This window comes from Euwallacea fornicatus, chromosome 19 (genome assembly GCF_040115645.1).
Source record: "Euwallacea fornicatus isolate EFF26 chromosome 19, ASM4011564v1, whole genome shotgun sequence".
NCBI lineage: Eukaryota > Metazoa > Arthropoda > Insecta > Coleoptera > Curculionidae > Euwallacea > Euwallacea fornicatus.
Genome location: NC_089559.1, coordinates 2,720,635 through 2,738,705, shown reverse-complemented (window position 1 = coordinate 2,738,705; position 18,071 = coordinate 2,720,635). Strand labels below are relative to the sequence as shown.

General features: G+C 36.0%; 1 protein-coding gene across 2 annotated transcripts; it reads left to right on the top strand.

Moving 5' to 3' along the window:
• The first annotated feature begins 5,303 nt into the window (after nt 1-5,303).
• Nucleotides 5,304-16,564, top strand: LOC136345303 (uncharacterized). 2 transcript variants are annotated; one of them, XM_066293454.1, is made up of 4 exons: nt 5,304-5,513; nt 13,974-14,182; nt 14,732-14,821; nt 14,905-16,564. In XM_066293454.1, the coding sequence occupies exons 1-4, from the start codon at nt 5,471-5,473 to the stop codon at nt 15,298-15,300; spliced, it is 738 nt and encodes a 245-aa protein (XP_066149551.1). In that variant the 5' UTR covers nt 5,304-5,470; the 3' UTR covers nt 15,301-16,564. The 2 variants fall into 2 exon arrangements, with proteins under 2 accessions (XP_066149551.1, XP_066149552.1); XM_066293455.1 differs by lacking the exon at nt 5,304-5,513 and adding an exon at nt 11,662-11,926.
• Nucleotides 16,565-18,071: the final 1,507 nt, after the last annotated feature.

Genomic DNA, 18,071 nt, shown 5'->3' with positions numbered 1-18,071 from the left:
AAAGCCTCGGACTTCACACCTACAAGCGGGTTAATTTTTGCAAGAATGAATTACTTCGCTTTGCAAATATCTCAATATCTTGAGATCCTATTGACAGTTTTTCTTGAAGAAAATAATCCAGATTTGCAAAAATATACAAAGCGGGCGATTGAGCAATCCCGAGATTCTCCCCCCCAAACAAATGAAACAAATTTTTGACAATTACTTTACTCTAAAAATACCACATCTCGAGAAGCGATTGAGGTTGTTATAGCTCGTTGAAAAAGAAAACTATTCGTCTACAAGGTAGCAGTGGGGAACTCGAACAATTTGGTACAACTTGTACAGGTTCCGCTTTAAAAATTTACCATTTTTAGGGCGTCAACCCGAGTTTGCGATCTGAAAAAAAGCAAGATCTAAACGTACATTACTCTTATAATATTTTCCTAACCTGGAACTGGTGTCATCTCAAATGCATTATCCACATCTATTTATAAATCTGAACATAATATTGCACTTAACTGCATTTACAATCCATTTTCGGATATCTAGCGAGGTTCACTTGCTCGGAAACGAATTTGACATCGTTAACTTTAATAGAATTTTCCATGAAAATACCTCAATGGAACAATACTCAGCATGACCTAGCCAACCATGTACCACTTACCATTTATCACAGAATAGGCACCATATGAATCATGTCGCTAAACCAACACACGAAATCTACATGCTACTACCAACTCTAAAAATAGCGCTTTTCGCCCACTTAACCTAAGGTTAAAGAAAGTGTTGGTTAAAAATGCTGTTTTTGGTATGACGACAGCTATGCCTTATACACATCGTTGGAATTCAGATGAGCAATCTCCTGATTGTTAATCACGCATCTAAATTACTTAACTGTGCAGTAATAGCTTTGCTTTGCATATTGTGTCCTATGGGAAGAAGGCGTTTGTTTGGCGCCTGATATTGGGAGTGGTATATTAGTTATTGGTAGGTCAATGGGGTGACTTTCTCCATTAGGAAGAAGCAGTCATGTCAGTTTGATGAGTTAGAAAGTAAACGACATTCTACGGAGTTGTGGGTAGCAGTGCAGCCCAATGGTTCAAAGCTCGCATGTGAATCCCTCAAGGTTCATTTAATTGACTCGTAACAAGTAAGTGACAACATCGGTAATAATTGAGCTATTAACTATTTAAAATGCATCTGTTGATACGACTCAATATAAAATATTGCCATATTTTACTGTTTCCGATTGCTAATTATTGGGGATCACCGTAATTATAGTATTTTCCCATGCGCAACATGAGCTATGTAAATTTTAACGTCGGTACATTTTTCACATTTTTGTCAGCACTAATTTGTAGTTGGGTAAATGGATTATAGATGCCGCAAATTTTATTTCTAACTAGTTCAGTATGAAAGGGAAAGCGATTAAATATTTTCCAGTAGCAAATTAACATTCTCAACGCCCATCATTAGGAAACTTCCAGTAGTAAGTGTCTAGTATAGTGTAGCAGATAGTTAACACTTTTCTCTACACATTCCTTTCGCGAAGACAATTTAAGGGATAAACGACTGCTAAGGAAGCAACAGCCTGCTTAAAAGACAAAAAAATGATCATTAAATGTCTCAAGTCTCTCGAGTAGTGACAGCAAAGATGGGCGGTAAAGGGGGCGAGGCTCTTGGATTAAGCCCTCAGAGCCTCTTTCCGCCCTTCGGTCCATCTCTTGTCCTCTCTTAACGGCCCTTTCTATTTAGGAACAAGCCAATCCAGTCCCGTTTAAAAGTTAAAAGTTCCTCCTAGAGGAAAAAAGCAGAGACGGCTCCGAAAGCTTCGATGCCCAAGAGGTTCCCATCGAACACACATCCCTAAGAATTGGTGTAGGGCTTCTTCCCCCACACCACGTGTTCCTAGGTTATCCTATACTTTTTAATCTGCAGTGGCCTGTGAGGCCTCTAATGCATTGTCGCCTTCGCTTTAGAAGCCATGATGCCTTGGATGTGTCCGGGCGCTCCGACAATCCTGAGATGAACGATTTGGTGAGAGGTGAAGAAAAATTTAAAATGCAACTTAGAGAAAAATCAAGTTCGACAAAAGGGAAGTCCTATTTAATGCATCGGAATTCGAAAAACAGGAGAAAAACATGTAATTTGGCCAGTGTGAAAACTGGTCAGCAGCATTTTCAACAAGGCTTTCGGCTACATTAACTGAATCACTCTTCTGGATAGTTTTTGATTAATTATGTAACTTGACGAAGTCTCCGAAAATGAGATACAGGGAGAAGAAATTTTTTGAGATTCTTTTCTGATTTTGAAAATTACTTTGAGGAAAGAATGTGTAATGTCTGAAAATTGCTGATCGCGTGAAGGAGAACTGCATCAAAGAATCTCCAGGCAAGGTTATATGAGTTCTTCTGAGAAGTTACTCTGAAGCAAAATTTCACTCAGAAAGCTGATAATTTGTCACCTCCTCGCTCTGAGAGCATTTTCTGTTCTAGTTATATTTTTTGTTCTGAAACGTTTCCGCGAGATGAAGAGATTAATTTTTGCTCGCTATTTTTGTCCTTTTTTCATTCTTCCGTGTTACTTTATCTAGATATTTTGTTCGCAACCTCGACCTTGATTTTAGTCTTAAGCAGCTACCGGTGCCGATCAGGCTGCAAACCTACTGAAGACTCTCCTCGTGCTTTTGGGACTCTGCAGCGGTGCAATTATTATTTTAGTATTTCACGCTCATTGTAATCTATCGTTGCTTCTCTAACTCGTGACTGTAAGAGAATTTACCCGCTAGAAGGTAAAATGACGATAAATCCATAACCCCTGAATGTTCCCGTCTCCGATCGGGCTCGAAGGAAGGACCGTTTACCACTCAAATTAGCCCGTTCTTGAAAAATCAGGCCTTGGCTCGAACATCAATATTCAGTTAATTAAAAGCCCCAGTCATGTCTCATTTCACAAAACAAATCAAATTAATGGAATTAAACATTTCCCGGAAAAGCATCGGTGTTATAGTGGTAAAGACCTACAAATCGCTATAAAATCATTCTTTCACATACGACGCCTCGATAATCGGTTAAATACCAGAAGTCGACCAAGAACAATATGGAGTCGCATTATTTTTATGGGCACATTTTATCGCTTCTACTTGATGCACTTCTCCGCTTTTTTTCACGTCTAGTAATGATTCTTTAATTATTATAGTTGTGATTGTATTTTTAACTGAGGAGTCATTGGCCACCTCAACTCTTGCTAAAGCTGTTCAAATATTACCTCATACCAGGAGAATGATAATATGCATTATCTTTGTTTTTTCACACATTCCTTCGCTGTTCCATAAATAACTAACAAACGAGTTTATCTAACTTTGGTTGCATTGGAACAATACCTTGGGGTTTTCCCTTTTGAGTATACAGTTTTCGCCTGAAGATTGCAAACTTGTAAATAACTTATTGTGTAAACTTTTTAAAAATGTTACGGGTATAAGTGGATTTTATGATATTCCAAATTGTTTAAGTTCGCTAGATAATATTTAAATAGCTACATAATTTCGTGTTCTGCATCATTTATTTATATTTCATCCAACGTTGGTCGAAGAATATACATTCTTTATGGCAGAGCACAGCGCTGGTGTGTAGCATGTCGCTTTCCGGGGTATCAATCTGTCATTCAAATCATTATCTGGACATTAAATTTATTGGGCAATTTTCCCGACTTTCAGCCCAGAAATTCGCCGGAAATAGTATGCACTATACACCTAGAGGAGTTCGCCAAATAAGTTTTGACAGAAAAAGCTGCCCCATCCTTCTAAGCTAAAAAAAGCTCAAAAACACCCCTCATAAACACTACCGAAATGGCAGGAAATATTTTACATCTCAAATTCTCAGCTCGGTGAAAAACCTTCAAAATTTTCCGGTGAAAGCCCTAGGAATACCTCTTTACCAATGAACACTACCAAAAAAACTACGAAGTCTCCGATGATTTTTTTCCTTTCATCCATCCTAAAATTGTTTCTACTACTTTTCGTGTTTTTGCCTGGAAATCTACCAGAAATACATATAAGGCCTTAAAGCAGTTGTTCTCAAAAAGTGCGCTTGGTCCCCCTGTAGGTGTTGGAACCGACAAAGGTGGCCTCAAAGATACCTACCCAAATACTGTGACACCTGCGATGATACCTTCACCTTGTTTCCCAAAGCCTCAGAAAGTCTCTCCAAATTTTTAAGATTCTGATTTAAAATCCACATTAAATACAAAAATCCTCTACTAAAGGCTCAGGAAGTCCCTCCACTTATAAATTTTAGCAACAAAAATGTCCTTTTGACAGCTTGAACTCAAATGATTACCTTCCCCTGTTCAACCTCGGAAAGTTTCAACTATTTTTGAAACGCACCAAAGATACTTAAAGGACTTTAAGGCCTTAGGATATCTTCCCCTTATACATTCTACCAAACGAAAATACCCTGAACTAGAGAGCCACTCTGCAATTGTAAAAGCTGCGCCTGAGATCTTCGAAAATTCCCGCTTAGATAGAAATTCTTTCAGGCCTCGAAAAGTTGCAGTTTCAAAAAAACTAATAAAAACAAAAAGAAATGCCAAATTCTTAAAGGGTGTCTATAGGTTTTTTCATGACTTCGCCCTGAAACCTGCGGGGCATGAACAGGTGAAAAGCTTTAAAGCCTCAGGAAGACCCTGCACTCAATAATTCTGCGAAAGTGTGAAATTTCAAATGATTTCAGCTCCACTTTGAATATGCTAAGTTCTAGAACACAGTAATAAAATTTCAAAAATAATTCGGACTTCTGGCGAATTTGTAGGGTGTACGAGGAAAATCGCTTGGAGATAAATCCTGAGTGCCTGCAGGCCAGAGAGTCCGAATTGCGTTCTATACATCTAAAACCAGTTAAAATTTATTGATATAAATAAGTTTGATACTTGAAAGGTGCTAAAATCTCTTTGGCCAGGGTTTCATTCACGGTTTCATTGACTATAATGAGTTAAGTCAAGTATGCTCCTGACGTAGAGCTCCGGCAAAATTCTTTTAGGGCCGAAAATAGCCCATTGAAAACCTTAATTCAAGGATTAATAAAAGCACTGCGACTTTTGAAAAAAGTCGCCTTTTGATTTACAACTTATTCAGCTGCAGACTATAGTCCCAAACCTACTCACACAACATCATAAAACAGTCCCGCAGGATCCGTGTATAAAACTGTGGGAATCTGGGAATATTTAAAACTAGAGCTAGCTATTCAATGTCAATGACGTGGAGGAGGAGGGGACATATATATAATGAAGTCCATACTTAGGATAATTTCAGAAACGACACACGAGACAAACGATAAACGAATTTCGACGAGACGCACTCGTATACGAAACCGCGCGGATATTTGAATGAATCACCGCTAAACGCTACAGACGACCCGATTCAGCTACGTTTACATCAGTTGATTTCATCTTCTGTATTACGATAAGTGTTCTCGTTTTGTGTAGAACTCACATGGCTGGTGAATTTTCTGGTGGAAGAGTATTGAGAACTCAAGGTAGGTGCTTTAGCGAAAATTTTCGATTTTCTTTTTTTCTTCATTTTTTTGATGACCGAGAAATGCGCTGCTCCGGATTTTTTCCGGAGCGAAGAATACGCAGTTTTTTTGCGGCTTCGGGGCAGTTTTTTGGCCGCTTGGGGGTTTTCTCCTCCCGCGGGGCGTTTTCGAACTGTGCCGTTACTCCTTTGTCCGGAAGAAAATTCGAAATCGAAAAATCAAAAGTTTTCTCGTGAATCGGCACGAACCCGGCTAGAGCCGAAAAATGAGTGTGGGCACCAAATTCTTCACTGAACCCACAACAATGCACTCAGCAGTGAATCACCCACTCCCCTTATCTCAAACCATCACCTTTGAATATAATGTACATATTGATGTAACGCTTACATTGTTCGGTAATTGCATACGCCAAAATCGCGATAAATCGGCCCTAAGTGAAGGCAAAACTCCGAATTTATGCAATGCATATAATTCCAGTTATGAGTAATACTATTTCCCAAGATTTCTCAAATCAATCTCATTCATGACCCACTCACTGGCGTGGGAGGAATACTATTATCCTCGTATTTCAGGGTCCATTAAATGGATTATGGTTACTTTTATGGATTATAAACATGTATTGTCACGATAAGTTATTCGATAATTAAATGATTAACGCTTGTTGGATAATTATTGCTAAAGCGATTAATTTGTTTTAATAATTTATAAGTTGACCGTCGATACCAATGTTTGCTTAATACTGTTATAGTGTGTAGTTAAATTGTTCTGTGACTAATTTGTTATCTGAACGAGCTAATTCAACTGCAAAATGGACCTGGAACTCCTAACTCAAAATGCGACATATTTTCCCCATGAGGTTACTAACCTGGATCCGCCTTAAAAATCGCGCAAAACTTATCTATGTGTGATCAGCATGGGAAAATATTGCGTATTTTACATGGCGCAAACCAGACTTAAGTCAGACACAATGGAAAAAGTACGTACCCACCGAAAGTACACACTTATTGCATTATTATCCACTTTTATTGATTTTCAATATCGAGCAATCATTACTGATCAGAAAAGTTCAATTCTTATTAGTATTCCTCTCGGACAGTTTACTCATCAATCATTGCCAACCCTGACCACACTGATTGGATTCATCAAGCGTTGATTAATTAGAATGCACTTTTGCAGTGCTTATGCATTTTTCAATCCACGTTTCACCCATTGCAACCATACAACTGATAGAAAATCAAAAGTGATTTTCCTCGAATCGGTTCAAAAATTCTGTATATGGACAGAATAATTTCAATCAACTAACAAGTATTATTCTTCACTACGTAGAAAACCACATTAATTATCCGAAACAAACATTCTGTAAGGAATCAAGAATTTTAGTATGTACTTACTTCAGGCGAATAGGTTAATTCAGGTTAGCAGAAAAAAATCTTACACGAGAAAACTTTACTAACCATCTCAGCAAACCTCACTTGAACTAGCTTATCGTTTACCTCGTACCAACGAATCGGATTCTGAGATCAGACAAACAGGAAAGTTAGACTGAGCAAACCACCTCGAAAAACCTGAATAAACCTACAACACATCGAAATTTTGTCAAAAATCTGTCCTAAACAGGTCAGGCAATCAGGTTGGTACAGGTTAATACAGATTATAGACATTCAGGATTTTACCGACTTCATTAAAATCAGTCAGTCAGACGGTGTGTCAAGTCTTCTAATTTTCTTCATTTTGAGCATCATTTGCAGTTTTAATCTTCTGTTTGTTTACCTTCAGATCCGCATTATACTTTTATATTATTTTTTCTTCCTGTGTGCGTGTGTCCTCTTATACTCGAATTTTTGAGCCACTTTGTCTTTTCTCACATACATATTTCTATCACACCGATAAGAAACTCTAATATTTTTCTTTAAAACAATATCTATACGAAATTGATTTCTTCTTTGAATTCTTCCTTTCTTCTTCTAACATTTTCTCAGTTTACTTCGATTTTTCTTCGCTTCGATGAATCGCTTCTTTACCACGTTTTCGCTCTTCTAGTTTTTCTCCAAAATTTGTTATTTATTATTTTATTTTCCCTTTTTCTTCCCTTTCTTCGTTCTTCTCCTTTTCACTTTCTATTTTTTGCTTGTTATTTTCTCGTATTCAAACTCTTCTTGTATCAAATATTTCCCCAATTGATGTCAGTCATTTAAATATCAATCTTCGCTTCTTTGTCATTTCCTGCCTCACCACTGGTTTCCTTTCATCATCGTCCAGTTCTTTCCCGTTCAGAACTGCGTTCGTGCCTCTTCACTATGACTTTCTTCACTTTTTTTTCTTCTCCCTCTTTCCCGACCCAACTGCATACATGACGATTTTGCACTCTCAGAAATTCGCAATGCATCAGGTATTTGCACGGTGTCGAATTAATTATTTGAGAATGTATTAAGCTCCTGGTTTCTTTCCTGATTAAATCCCCGAATATTATCGTGAATCTTAAATCGCATTCATTTTTTCAGCCGACTTTTAATGCGGCCATAAACGGGTTCATCAACGTTTTATCGACACATGACTCACTAGAATTACTGAGTATTTTAACGCAATTTTCTGAAATAAGGTGACACCAATAGAAGCGGCTTCAGGCCATTGATCTGAAGCAACTCTCGACCATCGCGAGGTGATTCGTCTTGATTTGTTTAAGCAAATAAACAGACGAATGTAAAATCAGTCATTTTTGATAGAACAAAGGTTCGTGGAGATTATTCCGGGTTTCTAGGGGCTCGTCAAGGAAAGGTCACACAGCATCAAATCTGGTATATCCTGTTATAATTTCTTATTCAAAGGACAATGTTTATTGATACAATCGATGTGGGCATATTATTCCTCTGCCTACTCTCTCGCTATCTCCAAACATCTACACGTCACAGAAATAGATATTTTTGGCAGCTTATCGAATTTACAAGGTCGTACATTAGCTTTTCCTGATAAGTCCACTGGGGTCTAAAAATAGCACTAAAACGATTTCCTGTAATACGAACTTGACCTAGGTTGTGGTTGTGTATAGATCTATGTTAAGGTCAAGTACTTTGAACTTTCAGAAAGTACTTGGATCATCAGATAGGCTCAGAAATATCCGAAACATAATTTCGTATGTGTAAATACATTAGGACTAATTGAATCGACACAGACACATTGAAGCGGTTTTAAATGAAAGTACTTGACGTATTTGGAAAGTCTGCATGCTGAGATCGTGATCATAGTGGGATTATGTTATGAGTTTGTGGCGCAATATTGCGGCTTCTGACGATGAAGCTGTAGATTCGCGAATTACGGGAGTGTGTTGATGCAGGAAGGTTCCTGAACCTGCTAGGTGACATCGCGTGTGTGCCTACAAAATTCGGGTGACCTCAATAGTTAACGTGAGTCACGATTGCTCTTATATCTGTCCATCACCAAAATCACTTCTGCGCAGCTTCACCATGTCTTTTTCCTTTTTATATACTTTTATATTTTATATATTTTTTCTATTTGCAGGTTTTTACTTTTTATATCTTTATTCCTTTACACTGTGGGTTTTTTATAAATTACTTCCATCTTATCGGGTTTTCAGATGACTTATTCCTGTAACGCACCAAAGAGCAGTTTGATGACTAATTGCATGCAATTGAAAAGTCATGATACAAGGTTCGTGATAAACGAGAAAATTTCAAAGATAAATAACTCTGAACTTTGGTATTTCACAGTCTCGCAAATGATAATTTAATGTGTGGAAAACTTAATGACATGCTGTAATTTTATTATTACAAAGAAGCTTCGAATGAAGTTTTTTTACACCTCATAACTGCGAATACCATCGAATTCTGATGGTTATTTTGCATCCGTCTTTCCTGTTTGCTTCATCCATTGATCTTTTGAAATTGTCGGACTTAGGAAGGTTAGACGCGTGATTGATATTTCTAAAAATTCCAATCAATTTATCATAGCGCAAGAACAACGTAAATCCAAATTATGGGTTAGTTCAGGTTAGCGCTTACTGTACGTCGACTCTACTAACCTGAAGTAACCTGACCCAATATAATTTAAAATATTTTGAAGTTAATACGTGCTGGTTCTGCAATAACAATTATCAAATAAACTGGATTTCATCAAGCGTGTCTTTGTTTCAAACGCACGATTGATAGTACTAGCAGCACCAGCAAGTTTCCCACGTTTCGACGACTAATAGAGGACGACCAGACTACTAACCTTAACATTCTTCAAATAACCTGAAATTAACCAAGATAAGAACTTCCGAAGTGGCAGTACTGAGAGTATCGATACATTTTCCGCATTTCAGGCTACTAGGAGATAACATGAGTAGCTGCTTATGAATTTTAACCTTTTTTGAATAACTTGAATTCACAAAGATTTTAGAATTTGGTTATGAATTCTCAATTAGATGTGTAGCAGTACCACTTATGTTGTCCTAAGTCTCAAATGGCTGCACAGAATAAAAGAGATATTTTACTTCATTCCTCAACTCCAAATGCAATTTTTTCAACTTTTTTGTCGATTCAATTCCAAGATTGGTGGTACTGGCATTCGCTTTAATTCATAAATCACAAACACCTTTTGCTTTGAATGAACTTTTATGTCTATATATGAAATTTTTTGAGAAATTTTCCAAAAAAATGTTTTTTTGCGGGAAGTATACAATTTTCATTTTTAGCAGTATCCACAGACCAAAACTTACCTCAGTTTCAGATTAATCCTAAACCATAAATAGAAATTTCTAAAAACTTTCATGCTGCAAAATTACTTTTGACACGGCACCTAAAATTATCAATACTGGTAATACCGACCATGAACTTAAACCAATTATTATCAGTACCTTAATCTTTCGCAAAACAAAAAAAAATATTGTCACAAGTATCTGAGGAGTACCTATCAACATTATCATTGTTTACCATCACCTAAGCTATTTGTCAAAAAAATTCCACAATATTTTATCTAAAAAATATATTATCGCTTCAATAGCAGCGATTGCACTGGAACTCTATTACCTGCAATACTTATAATACCTCTATTAGCTACTTTGATATAATCTAAAATTGAATTTCAATAATGCATTTAAATCAAAAAAAATATTTTCATAATATGTTTTCATTAAAATTCCAATTTGACAATGTTAATGGTACTACTGTTCACACAATTTTAATTGACTTGATTATAGTGTCTTAAATTTAATTGCATATCTTATTCTAAAACGATTCCATGTTGACGACATTTCGCTAGAATAAATATTTGCCATTCAGATTCAAAGTAGGTAGTACCGGCAGTGTCTGCTGACTTAAACTGACTTCAACTAAACCTTTAAAATTTAATTATTCTTAATTAACTTTCGCCCGCAAAACGATTATTTTCCTTCTAATTAAAAACGGCAGGACCGCGGCAGTACCATGGTGCACTGAATCGAAATAACCTAAATAAACTGAGTACACAATTAATGCAGCAATTGTAAAAAACTTTTTAGGTCAACTTCACCTCTGGCAGTGTCTCCCAATAGTACTAGGAACCACTAATCAAAGCTAGATAATCGTTTTTACTTTTTGCCTAGAAACTCTGTCTAATCGAAATTCAAAAATGAGTAATTGACCTGGAAATTTTCGGTCATTTAATAATTTAAAATAATAACTGTAAAGTGAGTAGTACCGACAGACGGCTCTCTCACTGTCAAAAATTAATATAAACGAAATCTATAAAAATCTATTGATTCATAAATTCCAAACAAAAAATAGGGTTTCTCTAAAATTCAGTATTGGCAGTACCTTGGGGCGGTACCATTATTCATTAACCTATATCAGTAATTAAGCTACTATCGAAGTTTTAATTAATTTATTGGCTTTAGACAATATCAAGGGCAGTACCACTTCTCTATCCCTCGGATTATAGAAGCGCCCATTCACAAATTCCCACCCTCAACCCCCACCCACCCCCGAAACGCCACCCACACACTGTCCAAAGTACCACCAGCCCCGACTGGAACCAACCGAAAACAATTGCCTCTCGATAACAAAAGAAGTGCGATGCGCGAAAGCACCGCACCAAACAAATGACTGCCCCCATCGGGAGGCTGGGCAGACTGTCACTTGTTATCGCCTCAGCCTCCCTTGCCGAGGCAGTAAAGTAAGGTACCACTTCAGTCGGCATTTAGACAAATTCGCGAACGGTAGTACTATGAATAGTACTTAGTCATCGGCGTGTGCGAAAAGGTGAATCTGACGCGGCATTGAGCAAATCTTTCAGTTATGTTTCGGACACTGACTGATAGCTCAATCACACTGCCGATGTTGATGGTACTAATCTGGTGAATTTTTTAATCGCTGGTACCATTATGTGTGGAGATTGTGGTTCTTTAGTTGCCGCCTCTTTCGGACTATGATATATCATGGGTAAGCTCTATTTGCCCTAAATTTCTTGACCTATATTTTTTGGTTTTTATATGAAACGCCCTTTAGTACCCAACATTGACTTGGTGCCACCAAATATTAATTTTAGACAGTAATTGTTTTATTTTTATGCCGTTTGTACTTCTTTGTCTTATTCGTTAATGAGATCATTGCTTCGAAAAACATTTATCACATCGGTATCTTATCTCTGGAACACAGCTTATTAGTACTATTAGATACGTGGCCAATCGAGAAAACTATTCTTGTCTAATCAAAATTATGACGTTTTTGAAATTTCTATTATTTAGAATGTTATGCGGTTCTCGAAGTTTCTTTTTTGTAGCCTTGAAGGTATCTCGTTTTTCAATGGAAGGAAGAGTTTAAATGTTGATAAAATAACTGATTCGTAATAAAAATTGCGGAATTTTGAAAATCATATCTGAATTTATTACTTTTTATTTTACTCGTATTAAATGTAGTTACTTCTGCGTAGCATTTTGCGCGACATTCTGTAGCTTTTTAGGCAGTCTTTTCAATCTCGTTTTTAAGTAAAAACTCGTCTAAAAAGTTTTATTTAAATTATAGAATAGTGAAAAACGTCCATTAAAACGAGTTATTCCGAACGAGAATTATGAGATTTATAAAAATTTAATTGTTCGGAAAGTTGCGCAGCGAAAAAAGTGAATTCGAGCTAACTGTGAGTAAGAAGTAGTAATTGACCATCTTTATTTCAATTTTTGCTAAAATTTTTAAATATGAAATTGTCGGAAATAAAACTCAGCTACTGCAGCCCCGCTCGAAAAGCCCAACGTTTAAAGTCGGGACCGAATGCACAGAAAAATATTCAAAATTCGTTCAAAAAGCATAAAAATGAGACTCCAGATGCTGAATATTGTTCCAGTCCTGCCTATTCCAATCTTCAATTTTTCAAACAACTAAATTAAGTATCGCCACGGGAGGCCAGTGGCGGAATAATTCTACGCTCACTATCGCCACGGCCACAGGACTCTCAATTTTTTACCAATTCTTGCTAAATGTATAGAAAATATGTCTTCCTCGAGGATCACTTTAGATGGGGAGTTTATAGGTTGCAGGTGCGTGGTTGTGTCGGTTTCGCCAGTGCCCTGTCACTAACTAAATTTCATTTTTTTATTCGCACCTCTCATAAGCAAATATATACGGTGCCGCCACTGAACTTCTTATCTGCCAAAATTCTAGGTGAAGGAGTCATACATTTCTCATACGAATTTTGTTTGTTATATACATTATTATATAACAAACATATATGACAAAATTCGTATCGGCCAATTGTATAAATAATTCTCTTCATAGAAATTAGCGGGGAGTCGGAATGTGCTTTAACTACATCTGCGGCTCTAGATAACCACAGGCTGTGATGATATTAACCTGAACTAACATAAGTTTGTGCCAAAGAGTAGAGCTTTATCCTTGATTAAGTTAAGACCTGAGAGCAACTGCGACCTGACCAGCGCCCACCAAATTTTTGCGTGCTCCCGTTTACTTTTCACTAAAGAATTTACTACATCAGATTCATAAATCTAATCCAGTAGATCTAATCTCTAATATATCTAATCATATTTAAAAAAACGCAAATCCAGATGGCCAAACGTAAACCAGCAACCAAGGCCTTTGAAGCATAAATCTCGCTATAAAAACCGAATCGATATTCTATTTGAACCTTGTTACGACAAGTTTTGTTAGGATTACCTAGTCTGCGTGAATCCCCGTGTGATAAAACGAAAAATTTATTTTTGCTTCCTAGAAATTTCACCTCAATTATACAGATTATAATGGTTTAATTACACAAACAAATAATAGTTGCTGGTATTTGTGGAAGTTATTAACGTGCGTTGAAATTTATTAACCGACCATTTGTTGCGCAGGTATTACACGGAGATTAACTGCTCATGTATAAATAATCCTGAAATGTTAAGTAACGCTGCTGATTGCTCAGGTTTCGATGTTGATGATGAAAATAACAATAGGAAATTGGAAGGCGATGAAGCATTTATTGTTTTTTCTTTCACAGCTTCCTGCGCACGAATTATTGCAATTGTTCTACTTGCTTTGGGATTCACTCAAGCCGCTCCTCAAAGCGGTTCTGATCTGTGGTCCAACCCCTGCTCGAGTCACGTGGCCCTACGACACCCCCGCAGCACCGCAGAGCAAGAGCTCAAATTCTTGATCACCACCCTTAAAAAAGATATGTTCAAGGACCTGAAGTACTTATATCCCAAGGTATGTATGATTTCCTCTTCAGACTCAGAATTGTACAAGCTGATGAAGGTCAAGAATTATCTAATGCATAGTGTTCGATTATGTTCGTAAATCGGAGAATTTGTTGAGAACGAATCAGAATATCATAAATAAATTTTCGCGTATTTTCGACATCTGTATAGGGTGTTTATGTCTTTATGGCCGGCAGTGTCCTAGAATTCTGAGACATTCTGAATCAAATGAAGATCTGAAATTAAAAGAAAATACTAGAAAAATAAGAAAATTACCGGATATTTTTATATGCACGAGGATCTATGAATACGTGAAAAAGTGGCGATCTCAAGTGTCTCCTCATAACAGATTTTGATTTCTTCAAGTTCAAAACAAGAATTTTCTGAGAATGTGAATACAGTTTTTCGTTGTTCCCACGTTACTATGGTCTTAAGCCGTGTTCGCATGATCAAAGCCGCGTGCCATTACCAATTCGGTTTCCATTAGTTAGTTAAACCAGTTGAAATATCAGCCGTTGAGACCGTCTTCTCAGATCGATAATTGATTTTTCCATTACAGAATCATATTAAAGTCATCTCAGGAAAGGGCAGCTGCCCCAAACTAAACAAGCTGATAAAGCGCGTCAACGCGGCGCCAAACATAACTATCGTAAGTATTCCCTACAACTTAATCCTCCATATCAATGATTATGAATTTCTTAAGGAAAATATTAAATCCTCTGTCCATTCTAGGCCTATCAGAAGTTCCATCTCTCCATGATTGAGCTGTACGTCTTTTTGGACCAGCTGAAGGAGACCAAAATCTCGACGACTCATGATTTCAACTTGACGGCCCGAAGAGACATTTACGAGAAAACCAAAAGTATCTTAAGACTGACTATCTGCGAGTTCAACGAACACATTTTGAACGAGCACAAGATCAAGTTGGGGACCACGAATCCCCCATTGGTCAACACCCATTGTTTGCCCAAAGAAGCAGATCTAACCAAGATTCATTTACTGGACATGCAGTTTTTCAAAAAACTGGTGCGGTTTTTCAAAACCGGCCAGAAGATTCTGAGAAATAAGAGAAAGCCGAAAAGCGGCAAAAGGAAAGTGAAAAAGAGTTTTCCTACAAGTGTGCGGTAAAGTAGCTTTAGGCGCGAATTCGCGAGCTGAAAGTACCACTTTACCCTACATGTGCGGTCAAAAGTTTCGTCGCACGCAGTTCGCATAGTAGAATGAGGCATTGTAAAAAATTTTTCGGGCATTTGATTTTGATGTTGGTGTGATATTAATTTTTACTACACGTGTGCGGGTAAAGATCTACAGCACGCTAATATTTTATTGCAGAAGTTAATAAAGTTAGAACACATGCGCTCGTAGAGAAAATATGGTACCCAACACGTGCAAAAGTGCCTTTACCACACTGAATCGGTGATTTAGCTTTGTTTCGCGCAGTTGGGTAAAGAGTCACTTTCTGTACTTGTTTCGTCAATAACTATAATGAAATTCTCAAAAATAGGGTATAAATAATTTATGGTACTTAGATCTCTTCTCTAGAGCTAGTGACTGATCTGAATTAGCTTTTTTCCCTTTTTTTTTGGCGAATTTTTCTGGTTTTATTATGTTTTTTGAAATAAGACTATGGATCATTAAAGAGGGTGTAATAAATGTAGATAGTTTCATACTTAATTGAAATTTTGGCTGTGATATTTTTACTTAACGTATTTATTTTATTTATTTCTTAGTTTTGTCGTCCTTCAGCGGTTATTTATCAATGTCTCGACCTTATACTATAAGATTCTAAGGATATTTTGTATTTTGATGATTTGAAGTTTTTTCTATTAACTCTCATTCCAGTGAGACTTTCAGTGTGAGTTGACTTAGTTAGGAACGTTGTATTCTATTTATATTTATATTATTTTCAATTGTGCCTCAAAATAATATTAATTTAGGTTTTATGCCATAAGAAATTAATTTTACCCACATTTTTGTATTTATTTGTGTAGAAATTCGACCGCTTTCGAACCTTGTGGCGTAACTGTATTATATCTTGTGATATGCCTATAGATTTAAGATTATTTATTGTTTATTTATTTTATATTTTTTAACTTACTTTGCCGTCGTCAATAATGTGATTCTTAGAAATTTGTTTAAAACCAGCAGCGAGTACTTCATAACAATTTTACAATTTTACGCAGCAAATTCTTACATATATTTAATGTTCCATTTTTCGCTTTTTCTTCAGTGTTTTAACTACATTTTTTAAATTTAGTAGTGACTATAGGTCCATTTAAAACAGTATTATTTTATATTTACGTGAATTTTTCTATTTGTACTACATAGCGACTCTTTTTGGGTATTTTTCAAATAATTGTAAATTTGTACAGAAATAAATCTTTTTCATATATATTTGTGTACTTTTTTCATATTTCTTTCATAATATTTATTTACAACTTCTTGTTTATTCAATAATTTATAATACGTTTGGACACAATTTTTTAACAATTTTAATAACATTTGAGGCAAAATAAAAGAAAAAGGTGCGAATTTGTCAAAAATCCAGTTTGCTATTTGCACAAGTCTGACCAACAAACCTCGAAAAGAACGGAGATATTAACAAATACCTAATATTGCTTTTGCCGATAATAAAATGAAAACATGAAAACGAATCTGTAGTTCCAATTTACTTATAAAATTAACGGCAAATTTAGCTTTTATTGATATTTAATCGCAATTTGAGCACATTGTAAAATCATTTATTAAATGTTTTCTAAGTGGTTAACAGTAAAACTTTGAGATATGAGTTTATGTAGAAAAGCGCGAGAATTCCGGGAGACTCAGCAACGCGTGTTTCTAACTATCGACTATATCACGTATATGTGTGCTCGAAGTACACACATGCAACGCATATTCGACGACATAGGGACATGCTGGTATATTGTTAGATAGAGCGATACGGTTATCCTAAATTTAATAATTTGAAGATAATGCTCTCAAAGCTTCTACTTCAGATTTAAGAATTATTTAAATGTACCACAGGGACATTTTCGGATTTTAAGTCGATAGAATATATTAAGAATTTAAAAAACTTTTTGGTCGCCATATAGTCAAGATATAATTATAACGAGAATAATATATTACTTTTTGAATTAATTTTGGACTAGTATCTTGTATAATTTGTTAAATCGCTCTAAATTATCCCCACAGAGTAAAGATATATTCCGTTGATATACTTAAAAACACATACACAGTGAAGACATAATATTCATTCGCACCTCTGGTAACTTGTACATTTTAAATGCGGAAACAAAAAATGTTTATAATTATTTGAGAAAGTAAGGAACCTCATAGGACCTCCCCGACTTGGAAATTCATATTATCCCCTAGATACAGATCCAATGTCGGCCAGGCCAAGAGAAAAATGACCCAAGGTTTGTTAGTAGATGCATGCTAAGCTGGAACTTCCCAGTCACCAGAACACTAGGCCAGATATCTCTTAAACATTTCTCCCGTAACAAAAAAGGGTCCATAATGATTCATTTCACAAACCTGGTGGATAATATTTTATTTTACTAGCTTCCTGTAATATTCTTACATTTGTTTAGTATAGGTGATTTAATTTTACTAAATAAACAATCTTATCTTGTATCTTATTGACAAACCTGTGTGATTCACTCCAGCTACTGCAACATGATATTTATTTAAGTATAGAATAGATTAATTATTTCCATATTTATCATTTTAGTAGTGTGTATCATTTTTACAGGATTATTATTGTTGTAATCGTTATGATTATCGTTAAATTATTTTAAGTTATGATACACATATACAGGATGTTCATAATTAGAAAGATTGTTAGTAAACGTATCCATGGAAACCTTGGCATAATGGCGAAGTATGGGTTGGTTTCGTGG